Below are 15375 nucleotides of genomic sequence, written 5' to 3'. Positions count from 1 at the left end.
ACCACCGGCCTGGGAACCGAAAGGGGCCAGGAGAAATGTTCGTTCAAAGAACATTCTGATATTTTGGATTTTTAAAAAAATGTTGGGCCTTTTGTAACCTGTAATGGTTCCAGGCTGGGGGTGGGGGGCGGGGGGTGGGTATTAGCTCCATACTCAGAAAAGCACCATGTTATATTCAAGCTTCTGGTTTACAAGAAAATCAGCTGAAAATCTACAATAAGGACTCTGTGCATACTATCCATTTTGCATAGCAACTCGATCCAATCGAGCACCAGGCTATTGGCAAGGGTTATCTAGTTGTTGAAAAAAGAATTGCTAAGCTATAGAGAGTATTAATCTTAAATTCTGATTTAAAGAGATTCTGGTGGGAAGACAAACCTGAGCAACTAACAGGAATATTTTATTTCTAGGCTCCAAATAAATAATGGTAAGCAGACTGGTCTGTCTTCATGAAGCTTATAGTGGTATTTATAGTAAAAAAAAAAAAGACTTGTTTCAACCAAAAGACAAAGAGAGGGAGAAGAATGGGGATTCTTTGGGTTTCATTTATGCTTAGTTTATTATCTCATTCTATCCCTATCATGTGTTTCAAGAGAGGGAGCCCAGAAGAGAGGATGGCGATGGGGACCTGGGCTCTAGAGGGAGAACAAAGTCTGTTGTTACTCAGTCGCAGTGCAGCCTGGGGCAGGTTACCTAACCTCACAGAATTTCCATTTCATTGGCATTAACAGGGTAATGAGTATCAGATATATAACATATCCTCAATAAGGGATAAATATTTTTAATGGTTACTATATTGGACAAAGATGATAAAGACGGAGGGTAGATCTGAAGATGAGGTTTAAGGAATTGGACATGAATCTTGAAGGGAAAGAATCAGGTGGGAAGGCTAAGAAAATAGTTTTAGAGTTTTGAAAGCCTACAAAATGATTTGATGAAGCTTTAGTTAATTTGGACACTATATGCTTTCTAATTCTGGTATTTTTTAAACCTCCCTAGATGGAATGCTAAATTGCTTAGTGTGATTAAGGAAAATAGTAGTGGTAGGATCCGGAGTCAGCAGACCTGACTTTTTTTTTTTAAAAAAAATATCTTTTTATTGATTTCAGAGAAGAAGGGAGAGGGAGAGAAAGAAAAAAACATCAATGATGAGAGAGAATCATTGATCGGTTGCCTCCTGCACACCCCCCACTGGGGATTGAGCCCTTGACCAGAATCGAACCTGGGACCCTTCAGTCCACAGGTCGATGTTCTATCCACTGAGCAAAACCAGCCAGGGTAGCAGATCTGCCTATTAAGAAATTCTCTGTGTTCAGAAAATAAATGCTTATTTTATGATACATATATAAGACTATTTTCTGTATAATGTTCTGACTGCAAAAGTTTGGAAACAATATGAACTGTTAAATTAATTAGGTGAGTCATCCAGTTATCAGAATACTGTGCAGCTTAAAGAATAATCAGTTACCTCTCATTAAAATGTGGAAAGACATACAGGGTTTATCAGTGTTTTTAAGAAACAAAGAGCAGAGCATTGCATATAATATTCTACTTGTTGAGTAAAAATCAGGGGGTGGCGAGTATCTGTATTTCTATTTGTTGTGCAAACATAAACAAACTTTGGATGGAGGGGGAAGTAGAAGAGTGGTTGTTCTTGTGGGGCTGAGGCTGGGAAGACTCAGCAAAAGGCAGGAAAGGACTGACGACACCTTTTCACGATGTTCCATTTTACACCTTTTTACACTTGCTGTGTTTTTGAGCTAGATGTGATTTCTATTTAAAAACAAATTGAAAAAAGTGAGTGCTTTAAAGGGATGTTATTCAGAGTTTAAATTTATGAAACAGATTGCTTTATCCTGACGCCAACTGGAGGTCACTTTAGATTAAGGACTGACTTCTGATTTGTGGAAAAGGTGGGTGAAGAGGGAATGGGGTCCATTTTGGAACATAATATACACCCAGGGCCCAGAGGTCGGAAGTGGGGTACACTGATGAGAGGTTTTAGAATCCAAACGGTGTGGTGGGGCACCTGTGCAGTGGGGAGGCATGTGAGGACGGGGGGAAAGGGTTGTAAAGGGAAAGAGAAAGGCAAGAATCAACTCGAATACTGAGCAATTGTGCCTGGGTCCCTGGGAGCTACATTGCACTGAAAATCAGCTCAATGCTGACCTTGACAGGACTGCAGAGCCAGCAAGAGGACTCCATTAGCATCTGTGAGAACTCATTCAATAGCATGACACCAGGTAACGGGGTCCCACCACCCAATCCCGGTAGGAAACAGCGAGGGAGGACTGGGAGCAAGCGCCCAAGGATTCCTGCTGGGCCTCAGCACAGTTTCCTTGGCGTGAAGCGGAGCCATGAAATGGAGCGAGTGGCAGCACGTCTTAACACCGGAGATACAGAGAAACTAGGAAAGAGAGATAAGAAGGGGCCTTGTAGAAGGTCTTCCCCAAACGAACATTTCTGAATTAGGGACCAGTATTGAAACGGGTAGGTGACAGATGAGGAGGACACAGTGCAACAAGCCTGAGTCTTTCCAGAAGGTGCGGATCCTGGGGTCATTGCACACCTGCTTTCTGCATGATAGATTAACGACAGGTTGGGTCACCAATCTGTTGATCAACACTGAAAATGCTGATCTCAGGAAGATCACAGATTGATTGCAAAATACTTCTATGAAGCCAAAAAAGAAGAATAACCTTATGCCTAGAGCAGCTTTAATCGGACCATGCTTTTGTAAGGAAAAAAATATGTCCAGTAGTGGTGTGGTCACTTGTCAACACCAGCCCTGCCCTCCCAATACACAGCAGTTACACATTATTTGCCTAAAATACTCATCATTTCAGGCACAAGTGAGTTTCTCTCATGGCTATGCAGAGTTACAACTCTTTACCAAGTCCCTCAGGATCAAATGATGGCATGTGCCATAGAACTGTGGTAACCTCTCTGCTAGAAAATGCGCTGTCCCCCCAGAAGAAGAATGTACCCCTTTTCTGGCTTATTATCCGAGCTATGTATTACTTTATGAATCAGAGAAGTTCGGAGAGCTTTACATTGAGAAATAGGAAGCAGCTGGACATAAAACAGAAAGTGCCGTTTCGCAAGGGCCCTGATGCCCTCTTATTTGAATGTTGGGCTTAGGAAACATGATGGAGTTGTGGGCATTTATAGTCCCTGGGAGGAGGTCTCTGAACCCTGCATTGTTGGCATTTGGGGCTGGATAACTGTCATGGGGAGCTGCCCTGTGCATTGTAGGGTGTGTGGCAGTGTCCCTGGCCTCTGCTCGGTAGATGCCAGTAGCACCCTCCCGCTGTGACAATGAAAAGTGCCCCCCAGACATTTGCCAAATGTCCCCGGGGTGTCAAAATCGCCCCCACGTGAGCATCGCCACCTTAGGGTTTGGCTCATCTGTCCGTCTAACTCCTTAGGGGTAGTACAAGTGACACACCACCGTCCCATTCAACAGAAATGAAACTAAACTAAGGAAGTCAATGAAAAGATGATCATTAAGCGAAACCACGTATCAAATCAAATGGATGAGTTTGCCTCCACCCCCCAAGCCAGCCCTCCCTCTCAGAGCTCCCACACCAAAGCCAAACCATCCCAAAGAGGTTGTCACCCCCAAAGCAGCTCGGGGATGGATCCTTCCTCATCACCAGCTTCCCCCTGGAGCGAAGATGCCTGCTGCTGGGGAAGCAAACGCGTGAAGTAGAAACGAGAGGAGCACTTACTGTTTGCAGGAGCAGCTTTTCGGAATTTGGCCAGGTCCACGTGGGGGGGTCGGCTGGGCTTCGGTGGAGGGGGGCCCAGGACAGCCAAGGGGGGCAGGGGCTTCTGCTTAGGGGTGGCGAGACTCTTGTCTCCCCTTTCCTTTTCCTGACCTTGGCCCCAGGGCCCGGCCATCGTCACCTTAGAAGGTGTCTTAGGGAGCAAGGCAGGCGGCTCCTCCTGGCTCATCTTGCCCAGGAACACGTTCTTAGCAGCATCCACCTTCCTGTCTTCTCTCCTGTCCTCGGCCTTTCTGGAGAGGCCTGGGGCTCCCCTGCTGGCAGCCGGCTTCAGGACCACTCCAGGGAAAGGTGAACTTGACGTCTCGCCTCCTTGGTCTTTCGTGTCTGGGTCTTCCCTCGCTGGCCTGAAAGAGCCTGTTTTAGACCTGACTCCTGTGGGGGCCGAGGGTCCTCTGAGTGGAGACGCGTTCTTAGTGGAGCTCTCGCCTTCGTGGGGGTCATCGAGACTGGGGGATGGCTTCGGGCCGAAGGGGGGTTTGGGGAAGAGGGGCTTGGGCTCCTGGTCTTGGGAGGCTGACACAAACTTGCCTTGCACCCCAGACAACTTAGGGAACACTGGCTTCTGGTCACTTTCCTGGGCTGCAGGGGGAAACCTGGGCTTCAGGCCTGGTGGCTTTAGGTCGTGGTCTTGGTTGACACCACCGTGGAGCGACGGCTTGTTCCCAGGAGGCCGGGGAAACACGGGCTTGGCATCTTCTCTGGGCGGGTTGGGCTTGGGGCCGACGGGTCTCAGAAAGGCCGCTCTCCCCTCGGGCTCTCTGGGGGCCGGGGATCCAAATCTCTGGCCCACTCCCGCGGGCTTCAGAAACGGGGGCTTGGGCTCCGGTTCCGGCTTTTCCTCAGGAGGAGGTTTCACCCCCACAGGTGGCTTTGGGCCCCCAAACTTCGGCACGTTGCTGGGTCCCGTCAGAGGGCTGGCATTTCCTTGGTTGTTGAAGAAGTTCTTTTTGGCTTGGAGTCCTGAGGGGGAATTCTGCCCGGTGACCTTGAAGGGTCGGCTGCTGGCCGAGACCTCCTCCGTGGGGTCGCCCACTGCGCTGAACTTCGCCATGAGAGACTTCACATCTGCTTTTCCATCCTACAAGCATGGGGAACAAAAACCAGTGAGAACAGCTCGCCCTTCACAGTTGAAAATGCTGCACTTGACAGGGTTTCCTGGTTTGAGGCCGGCGGTGCTGCTGATTGGGTAGCGAGATATTGTAACACTGGCCTTCCTCTATGGCAACATAAGTTGTGAGAGTTTCTGGAAGGGGGAGGGTGCGTGTGCATGCACTTTTTGGGGTTGTCTGAGACTGACATGCTCATTTTTGTTTGTCACAACTCATTGTTTCCCTTTCCTGCCAGTGTTTCTCTCGCTAGCTTGTTGAATTTACCTTTCCCTTCGTGTTTGTCTACTTTATTTCACTTGAAAAAATATGGGAGTCTCTAACAAACGACTTCTTCCATATTTCACTGATGAGCCTCTTAAATAGAAACTGCACTTAAAAAATGAAAGTAAGCCCGTGGGTTGCATGTTTTCCGTGCATGGCCTTGTTCGGCATCTCTGTGGTTCGCAGGAGTTCTCTTGACCACCCACATTTCAGGTCAGTCTGCTAACAGGGAGACGTGGCAGAAATACCCACTCATTTTATGTGTAAGTACTAAAAAGAGTTTTCCTACTGACTTTTCTATTTCATGCTAATGATTTAACTGGAACTAGTCTAGTGGGCAGCTTGTCTTCCATCCCAGGACTGGTCCTGTCTAGGGGACACAGTCTGGGGCACTCAGGGGAGGTGACAAGGATGCAGAGATTGACTGGGAAGTCTCATGTCCTGCCTTCTAGCTTCTCCGGTCTTGCCTCTTCTATAATGACACTGGTCACTCCTTCTCAGAGTGTCTGTCCTTCTTGTCTATTGCTTAGTAAAGAGAGCAGGCACTCAGCCTTCTCTGTGGGTATAGTCCCACGTAATCTGGTAGAATTTATAGTGTGTTTGGTCTGTCTCTCAAAAGCAAGTTCGAGAATATTCTAGTTCTTTTAGAATATTTGAAAATCGGAAGCTTTAAAAAACACACACACACATTGGAGATACACATGTGGCCATCACCATTTCTATTTCCGTGCTTTCAAATTCACCTAGAAAACGTTTTCTTCCTTCCCACCCCCGCCACCCATTGCCACACACCCAAGCACGTTTCATCTCCCAAGGGCCCACTTGAATACCACAAAACCAGACCCTGTCCGGTTGGGGAGATTTGCTCGGTCCTCTTAACTGCTGTATCACTTCAGACACTTGTACATGTGATACAAGTGTGACTTCCTTTCATAATAGTAGGAACCATCGTGTAGTGTGTACATATGTGTGCTTGATTCTGAATCATGCTCGTACCTGTGTGGCTCATCTCCTCCTTTGGGGGGATGGCAATACCTAACTCCATTTCCCAGGAAAGAAAAGTGAGGTTAAAACTGCAAGAGGACATAGTGGAAAGATCATGAGAACTTGGTTGGAATCCTAGTTTATTAGTTGGGCCTCCGTGGCATCCTCTATAACATGGGGCTGATGACACAGACCTGCCGGAATTGTCATGCACAGTAGAGATGGAATTTGTCAAGTGCCTGCCTGGCCCACAACAGGGGCTCATTAGATGGGAACTCTTATCACGAGGAATGTGAAGTAGCACATTCACGGACGCACAGCCAGGAACTGTGGGCAGAGGGATGCAGACTCAGGTCCCTTGAGGCTCCGAAACCCAGAACCTGTCTCATTCCTCTTTGTGTCCTCCAACACCTGGGCCGAGGTCAGGCTTTTCATACAGATTTGGGGAATTCAGGTGGGCACTGAGCTGAATCCTGTGAACAGTGATTTTCAAAGCAATGATGCCCTCAGCAGGAGCTTGTCTCCTGCCAAAATGCAGCCCGTGTGTATTTGCGGATTGGGGGTAAGGAACCTGGGCAGGTGATGAAAACCAGATGAGAGAAATAGTTTCCAGCTTGAATTTTGCTCCTTTAGTTTACTACCCGATAGCCGAGTCTCTGAAAACATCATGTTTTCTACCTTGCCTCTCTTGAGCCCCATGATTCCCTCAGGTCCTCAGTCTATCCAATCGATCCCTGAAGGCCTAGACCAGGGAGAGTTTGGGTGTTGGGGGTGGGGCTGGGGGGGAGGAGAAGACAAGTACCGCCCTGTGCCTTCAGGGAGATGGAAGCTGCAGAGAACTTCAAACCTGAGCACGAGCAGCATAAAGAAGTGTCAACACCAGAATTTGCTCACCACCAGGAAGAAAGTCTGTTTCTGGGGAAGCATGCTTTCACTCTAGATGATTCATAACAGTAGCAACATTACAGTTATGAAGTAGCAACGAAAATAATTTTATGGTTGGGGGTCACAACATGAGGAACTGTATTTAAAGGGCCAGAAGGTTGAGAACCACTGTCTAAGGCAGTGATGGCGAACCTATGACACGCTTGTCAGAGGTGACACGCGAACTCATTTTTTTTGGTTGATTTTTCTTTGTTAAATGGCATTTAAATATATAAAATAAATATCAAAAATATAAGTCTTTGTTTTACTATGGTTGCAAATATCAAAAAATTTCTATATGTGACACGGCACCAGAGTTAAGTTAGGGTTTTTCAAAATGCTGACACGCCGAGCTCAAAAGGTTTGCCATCACTGCTCTAGGTCTATAACTTATTCTAGATTTTGTAACAAGAGGCCGCAAGGCAGAGTGGTTAATAACACAGGCTCAGGAGCCAGACCATGGGGAAGCATGCTTTCACTCTAGACTTACTCTAGGTCTATAACTTGTTCTAGATTTTGTAACAAGAGGCCACAAGGCAGAGTGGTTAATAACACTGGCTCAGGAGCCGGACCGGCTGGGTTTGAATCTTCCTAACTATTTAATCTAGGGCAAGGAACAAAAATTCCCTGGGCCTTCATCTGCTCACCTCTGTGGTGGGAATAAGGCCCTGTGATAGGGTGGCTGTTAGGAAGAATAAATAAAGTAATATTCATAAATACATGGAAGAGTGCCTGGTACATAGGAGGGTTTGCTCTTTTTATGCAGCAAGTCAAGCTGTAGAAATCACCTAGTCCACCTCCTCCTCCAGGTCGGTGAGGAACAGAAACCAAGGGATTTAAGTGAGTTCCTACTTAGTGCTAGCAACTTCACATCTCGAATTTCATGGGGGAAACCCCAGAAAAACACACTAACCCATTGTCAAACTCCACGTCCTGGTTTTAATTTAGAAAATATGGAAGTGGTTGATTTGCCATTGGAACTTGTCTCAGATGTCAAGCCAGGCCCAGGAGGCAGGTCAGCGTCTTGTTTAATGACACAGGCTCTGGGATCATCGACTTGGCTTAAAACCTTGACTTTCCCATTTACTAGCCATGCGATTTACCTACTAAGCTGTCTTCACCCATAAGATGCAAATAATCACCGTATCTATTTCTCACAGGGTTTGTTTTCCAAAAGAGGATTACATGGTTTATTGTGTGTAATGTTATGCAATCAAGAATTGCTTGTCTGCCCTCGTTGTATTTTCTAATTCACCTGTCACATAACATCATTTCCTTCAGGTGACCATGTTGTGAAGTTATAGTTGTTACTATTGTGTCCTAATTTTAATTATAACTGAGGCAAATACCGCTGGATAACATAATAGAGTTAGTATGTTTGAGTTTAGTTTATGCACATTCTGAAACCTCTCACTAGATGTTGAAGGATAGGTTAAGAAAGAGCAAGTTCTTACGTTGTTACTGAAGAAATGTAACTTACTAATATGTCTGGCAAATCAAGTAGCCTGGACTTACAACTATTTAATCACTTATACTGACTGCTTAGCTTTAGAGGTTATTTTGTAATTATCACCGTTAATAAGTTTATTAGATAAAATTTTAACACCCAGATTAACCATTAATCGGAACAATATTAGCCAGATTTCTTCCTTAATGATAGAAAGTCAAACATGATTTAACTTTTTTTTTTTTTGACATTCTCCTATCTTGACTTCATTGTAGGTTGAACATTCATTTCATTTTCTAGGGCTCTTTTTACTTAGAAACTAGGGTGGGAACAATGTATAATTGTATAACAGTGATATGAAGACACCTTATCAATGTTTGCTTTTTATTTTTATTTTTTTATTTTTTAAATATACATCGACCAGCTGCCTCCTGCACACCTCCTACTGGGGATGTGCCTGCAACCAAGGTACATGCCCTTGACTGGAATCGAATCTGGGACCTTTCGGTCCGCAGGCCGACGTTCTATCCACTGAGCCAAACCAGTTAGGGCAATGTTTGCTTTTTAAAAATAATATATTTTTTATCTTTTCAATTCCAGTTGACATATAATATTAGTTTCAGGTATACAACATAGTGACTAGCCATTATATAACTTACAAAATGATCACTCTAATAAGTCTAGTACCCACCTAACACCATACACAGTTAGTACAAAATTATTGACTATATTCTCTGTGCTGTATTTTATGTCCATGTGACTATTTTTATAATTGCCAATTTGTACAAAAAGTCTGCTTTTCATTTTTTTATAATAGAGTATATTCTAAAACCTATAAATAAAAACTAAATAATACAAAGGCTACAACTAGAGATTGTTTTTAAAGTTTCTTATCTTCAAAAGTCTCATTTCTGTAGAGTGTCATTTTGTAAAGCACACAGGAAATAAAAACATCCATGGGTTGTGGCTACGGAATGAATATAAAATAACTTTGAAGCCTGAGTTCACCCCTTAAGTTGTGTTTGTGTCACTTTTGTCATTAAAGCATGAGGAGAACGGGCCGTGCTATGGGTGCTGTTATTTTCCCTGAGGAAAGAGTGAAGACAGGGAGTACATAACCTGGAGTCCCTTTACCCAAGCTACTGAATTATTCCCACTATGAGGGCTGAGGCATGGGGACAGACTGTATTCTTGTTCTAACTAGCCTGGCACTTAAACCTTTTTACCTTTTCCAGTATTGTGACACAGTCTGCATACATAGCTGGACATTTATCAAACATCCAGACAACCTGACTACCCCTTGAAGGACTCACCTAACCACGCTATCTGCCATCCATTGTCCAGACCACAGGCCATGACCAGAGCTCCTGGTACCCATCCTCAAGACCAGCGGTCGCCAACTGGTGGTCCGTGAGGTCCGAAAGGTTGGCGACCGCTGCTCTAGACCACCTGGCATCCCTCATCCAGACTGACTGACATCTGACTGATAACTGTCCTGGACCAATCTCAGGCTAATAAATGCAGGACTGATTATTCTCAAGAATGCACTTTTTACAGTAAAACCTCAACTTCTCTTTCTTCTTTGAAACATCTGGGTTTTTGCCTAGCTGTGTTCTCAGTCTACAAACTCTAAGACCCTTGAATAAATCTTTATCATTTATTTCTAACCACAACTTCAAGTTCACAATTCATTCAATATTCCCTAGATAAAGTCCATTGAAAAAGAGAAGAAAATTTCACTTGATTGCATGAATGCTTTTAATTAAGAGACAGGAAATATCAATAGTTTACCCAAACTGATATCTTTTTTCCTTCCTTCCTTCCTTCCTTCCTTCCTTCCTTCCTTCCTTCCTTCCTTCCTTCCTCTCTGTCTCTGTCTCTCTTTCATCATTAATCAATTTTGCTGTGTGTGGGTTTTTTTAAATTATTTTATTGTTATGTTGGACTAGAGGCCCAATGCACGAAATTTGTGCAAGAGTAGGCCTTCCTTCCCCTGGCTGCTGGCACCGGCTTCCCTCTGGCACCGGGACCCGGGTTTCCCTCCGGCACCGGGACCTGGGTTTCCCTCCCGCCAGTAGCAGCACCCAGGACTTGGGCTTCCCTCTGGCTGCTGGCAGGCACCCGGGACCCGGGCAGCCATGGCTTTGTCTGGAAGGTCGTCTGGTCTAATTAGCACATTACGCTTTTAATATTATAGATAACATGTCAGTACCCCTAACTTATTTGGTCTGAAAAGCTGATTACCACTGCCACTGTTTCCAGGAACAGGAGCCCAGGAGTAGTGGCCTCAGGGGATAACAAGAGGCTGCAAGGAGGTGCAGATGTAAAGAGAAAATGTTCCAGGAAGTGAGTCCCAGTCTTGCCCAGTCATCAGAAATTGGAATCAGGGTGTATGGAAGAGGGGAAATCAGCAGGTGAGGAGTGCTGGGGCAATGGCTCATGCTGCTCACACTTAGGATCCACTCGGCCAAGGACTGACCAGAAGGTATCACAAAAAGACTGGGAAGCGACAAGGCTCTTTGTAAAGCCAGATAACTTAACAGCCCTGAGGTAGAAAAGAGGCTCGTAAGAATGTGTAATAGACTCAAGCAGCTGTCTGAGCTGCCATAATATTCAGCCTCACTGGTTTATGTTGTCTAGGTCAGATAAAGTAACAGCTATGTTCCTCATGATCATGTCCTCTGAACACACACACACACACACACACACACACACACACACACACACAGAGTGGTAACTTGTCTTTTTTCTCTAAAGAGACTTGATTTGCTATACCTAGTAAACTTGGAAAGGGAACTGTCTATAGATATAAAAGGTTAAGTGACTGACTAGCCGTCTGTTTGACCGACAGACCGGCCGGTACATATGACACGCACTAGCAATTTAAACATAAACATTGACTCGTGCATGCACGATGCACATAAAGCTCTCGCTGGCACCAATCACATGTGTGTGTTTCGATCTGTCATTGTCGATCGTAAATTTGGTTGACACTTCTATTATAGAGAAAGGGCAAATAGAGATATTAAAATATTTCTGCTAATTAATTTCCTTTCAATGTGCACAAATACGTGCCCAAAGCCACTAGTTTTAATATGAAGGATTCCAGTTGGCTAAGCCTCTGAGGCTGGAGACAGCACCAGGCCCCTCTTCAAGAGGATGTGGGAACATGCCTCTCACCACAAATTGTGTTGTTGGTGCAGGAGCAGGCTGTTGCCGACTGGGCCAGGGCACAGGCAGGAGGAGCAGGTGGCAGAGGCAGCAGGGTTGGCCCTGGTTGTGACAACCCCGGACCTGTGAGCGTGGAGATGGAACGGCAGGCAACCCCAGCGGCCAGCTCTGTGCTCTCAGGTGTAACGCAGGAAGGAGAAAACACCTGGCAGAGCTCAGCGGGGGGTCTCTCTGGGAGCCATGTGCTCGGGGTTCCCTCAGGAAATGGCCTGAGAAAACCTCTGCAGATGTCCCTGCATTACCATCATGCCCTGCGTGTTAGTTCAGGCACCTGCTCCTCTGACCCTTTCCCGGCTCCTTCTGGTTCTCTCTTCTGGGGTAGATTGAAATGAGAAAGCAAGATGGTTCAGCAATTGGTTAGCTTAGATCAGCGGTTCTCAACCTGTGGGTTGCGACCCCTTTGGGGGTCAAATGACCCTTTCACAGGGGTCGCCTAAGACCATCAGAAAACACATATATAATTACATATTGTTTTTGTGATTAATCACTATGCTTTAATTATGTTCAATTTGTAACAATGAAAATACATCCTGCATATCAGATATTTACATTATGATTCATAACAGTAGCAAAATTACAGTTATGAAGTAGCAACGAAAATAATTTTATGGTTGGGGGTCATCACAACATGAGGAACTGTATTAAAGGGTCGAGGCATTAGGAAGGTTGAGAACCACTGGCTTAGATGGTGATGGCCCACCTTGCGCAGACTGCGTCACCTTGAACTCTCATGTGTATTGATCAGTTAGGCTTTTGTGTACACTCTGTCTTTAAAGACCAAGAGCTTGAAAGTCACCATCATTATACAAATTGTAGCCTTTTCTGCCTGGTTATCCCACCAAATTGCTTTTGCACACAGTGTTGACTTTGATGGCTTATGCATAAATGGATGAGGAAGTTAATGTGACTTTGTATGTGTTTCTGGAGTTTGTTTTGCTATAAGTTTTTGGCTTCTTGATGCTGATGGAATGGTGACAGGATGTAGAGAGTAGAGAACACCAAAAACAGTCCTGAAAACACTTATTTTTGTTATTCTGTTTTTATATAATTTTCAGCAAATTTAGTTTATATTTGCTTAGGATATAGTTCACTTACCCTGCATTAATTAAATATACCAAATTGGAGGAGAGTCATTTAGATTTTGACTAGTGAACATGGAGATAATTGAAAATTGTCTTCATTGATATCTTACTAATGACTTACTTGGATGTGAGGGTAATATTTAACGTACACACGTCATAATATAAGTCCTGTCATTTTCCCTGTACTTCCAACTTTGTCACCTCAAAGAGATCTTAATTTCATTTACTACTTCTTGCACTTAGTCTATTTTCATAATATGAAGCAGCAAAAGAAAACTCACTTTGCTAAAAACGTGACATTTGAAACAAAAATTTTTGATGGCAGAGAGATACTGTTTGACATGGAAAACAAAAATATTATGTTCCCTTTTTTTTCAGCACCAAATCCCTCTGAACCCACATCAACGCACACACACACACACACACACACTCACACACACACACACTCACACTCACACACACACACTCACACACTCACACACACACTCACACACACACTCACACACACACTCTCACACACACACACACACACACACACCAGTCGGGGCAGCAAGTTCCGTCTGTCCTTGACGAGAAGTTAGAAACTGAAAGTGTATGGTCTGCATGGAGCGGGGTGGGGGCAGGGGTATGAGGCGCTGTGGGGTTTTCTAGAGACTTCCTTCCCAGCATGTGAAAAGTCCTGTGTGAGGAGAACAGCTTAGAAGAGGAAGACTCAACAAATGAATCAAGATAGGTGGCAGCTGCTTGTCAGTGTGGGATCCACAGTTGGACGTGAGGAAAGTAAAAACTGGACAGTAGAAATGGAGGATTATGGAAGATTCCACAAAAAGAGACGGATACTATTTTGGAAACTCACTCCACAGAATATGATGATGTGAAACCCTCTCTCTAACTTCCTCCATTCCCACTCTACCTCTTCTCCTTTTACTCTTTGAAGATACTGCATTCAGTATTGAGTAATCAGGATTAAAAACATAGTCACCTCACACCTCTGACCTCACTGTTTCTCCCCTATAAGTCATAGCAACAAGACTCCACCATGAGACAAGCAAGTTTGCTCATCTCTCGCATCATGGCTCTTTACTGTGGGTTGCACCGTTTCTCATTAAAGTTGTGATGTTCAAAATTTCTAGCCTTTCGTGGTGTATATCCTGTTCTCAGCACCTAGCCTCCCTTTTCCCACGCCCCCTCACCTTTCCCAGGTGCGTGACGGCTTCAGCTACTCTGGGTCTTCACTATCCACTCATTTCTTCTGAGGGTGCTGTGACACCTAGCTCCAGTGTGTGGCACTTTGCCACTATCTAGTGTAAAGTCTGTGTTTTATTAAGATCACTTATTCCCAGGGTACAATGACCTCAACAGTCTGCCCCCCAAACATGTGCACTTGAATAGTTAGCAAAAAATTCTGGAGTTTGGTATTATGCACTTACTAAGGGCCCAGTGCACGAATTTGTGCACCTTTCTCTCTAACTTCCTCCATTCCCACTCTACCTCTTCTCCTTTTACTCTTTGAAGATACTGCATTCAGTATTGAGTAATCAGGATTAAAAACATAGTCACCTCACACCTCTGACCTCACTGTTTCTCCCCTATAAGTCATAGCAACAAGACTCCACCATGAGACAAGCAAGTTTGCTCATCTCTCGCATCATGGCTCTTTACTGTGGGTTGCACCGTTTCTCATTAAAGTTGTGATGTTCAAAATTTCTAGCCTTTCGTGGTGTATATCCTGTTCTCAGCACCTAGCCTCCCTTTTCCCACGCCCCCTCACCTTTCCCAGGTGCGTGACGGCTTCAGCTACTCTGGGTCTTCACTATCCACTCATTTCTTCTGAGGGTGCTGTGACACCTAGCTCCAGTGTGTGGCACTTTGCCACTATCTAGTGTAAAGTCTGTGTTTTATTAAGATCACTTATTCCCAGGGTACAATGACCTCAACAGTCTGCCCCCCAAACATGTGCACTTGAATAGTTAGCAAAAAATTCTGGAGTTTGGTATTATGCACTTACTAAGGGCCCAGTGCACGAATTTGTGCACCTTGAAAGGAACTGTGGGCCATGAGGCTGCTGTGGGCACAAGGGCAGTGGTTGTGAGCGGCGGCTCCAGCGCCAATGGAGATAAGAAACAACGCCCTAACCTTTGGAATGGAAATTGACGGGATTAGGGTCAACTGGTATAAATACAGATGTAACAAGACAACAGAAAACAGAACCTAGGGAGAGAACCTAGAGACAGAATCCAGAAACAGAACCTAGGGAGAGAACCTAGAGGCAGAATCCAGAAACAGAACCTAGGGAGAGAACCTAGAGACAGAATCCAGAAACAGAACCTAGGGAGAGAACCTAGAGACAGAATCCAGAAACAGAACCTAGGGAGAGAACCTAGAGACAGAATCCAGAAACAGAACCTAGGGAGAGAACCTAGAGACAGAATCCAGAAACAGAACCTAGGGAGAGAACCTAGAGGCAGAACCTAGAAACAGAACCTAGCGAGAGAACCTGGCTGAAGAACCTAGAGACAGAACCTAGAGACAGAACCTAGAGACAG

General features: G+C 44.9%; 1 protein-coding gene across 1 annotated transcript in view; it reads right to left on the bottom strand.

The window, feature by feature from the left end:
• The window catches only part of FYB (FYN binding protein), a 137705-nt gene that overhangs the window by 78031 nt on the left and 44299 nt on the right, over positions 1–15375 (bottom strand). Inside the window, exon 2 of the mRNA XM_005872570.2 lies at positions 3732–4869. Coding sequence (XP_005872632.1) covers positions 3732–4869 — 1138 coding nt within the window. The remainder of the gene's footprint in view (positions 1–3731; positions 4870–15375) is intronic.

This window comes from Myotis brandtii, unplaced genomic scaffold, assembly GCF_000412655.1.
Source record: "Myotis brandtii unplaced genomic scaffold, ASM41265v1 scaffold384, whole genome shotgun sequence".
Classification (NCBI taxonomy): Eukaryota; Metazoa; Chordata; class Mammalia; order Chiroptera; family Vespertilionidae; genus Myotis; species Myotis brandtii.
Note: the sequence above shows the minus strand (reverse complement) of the source record. Positions and strands in the feature narration are given on the sequence as shown.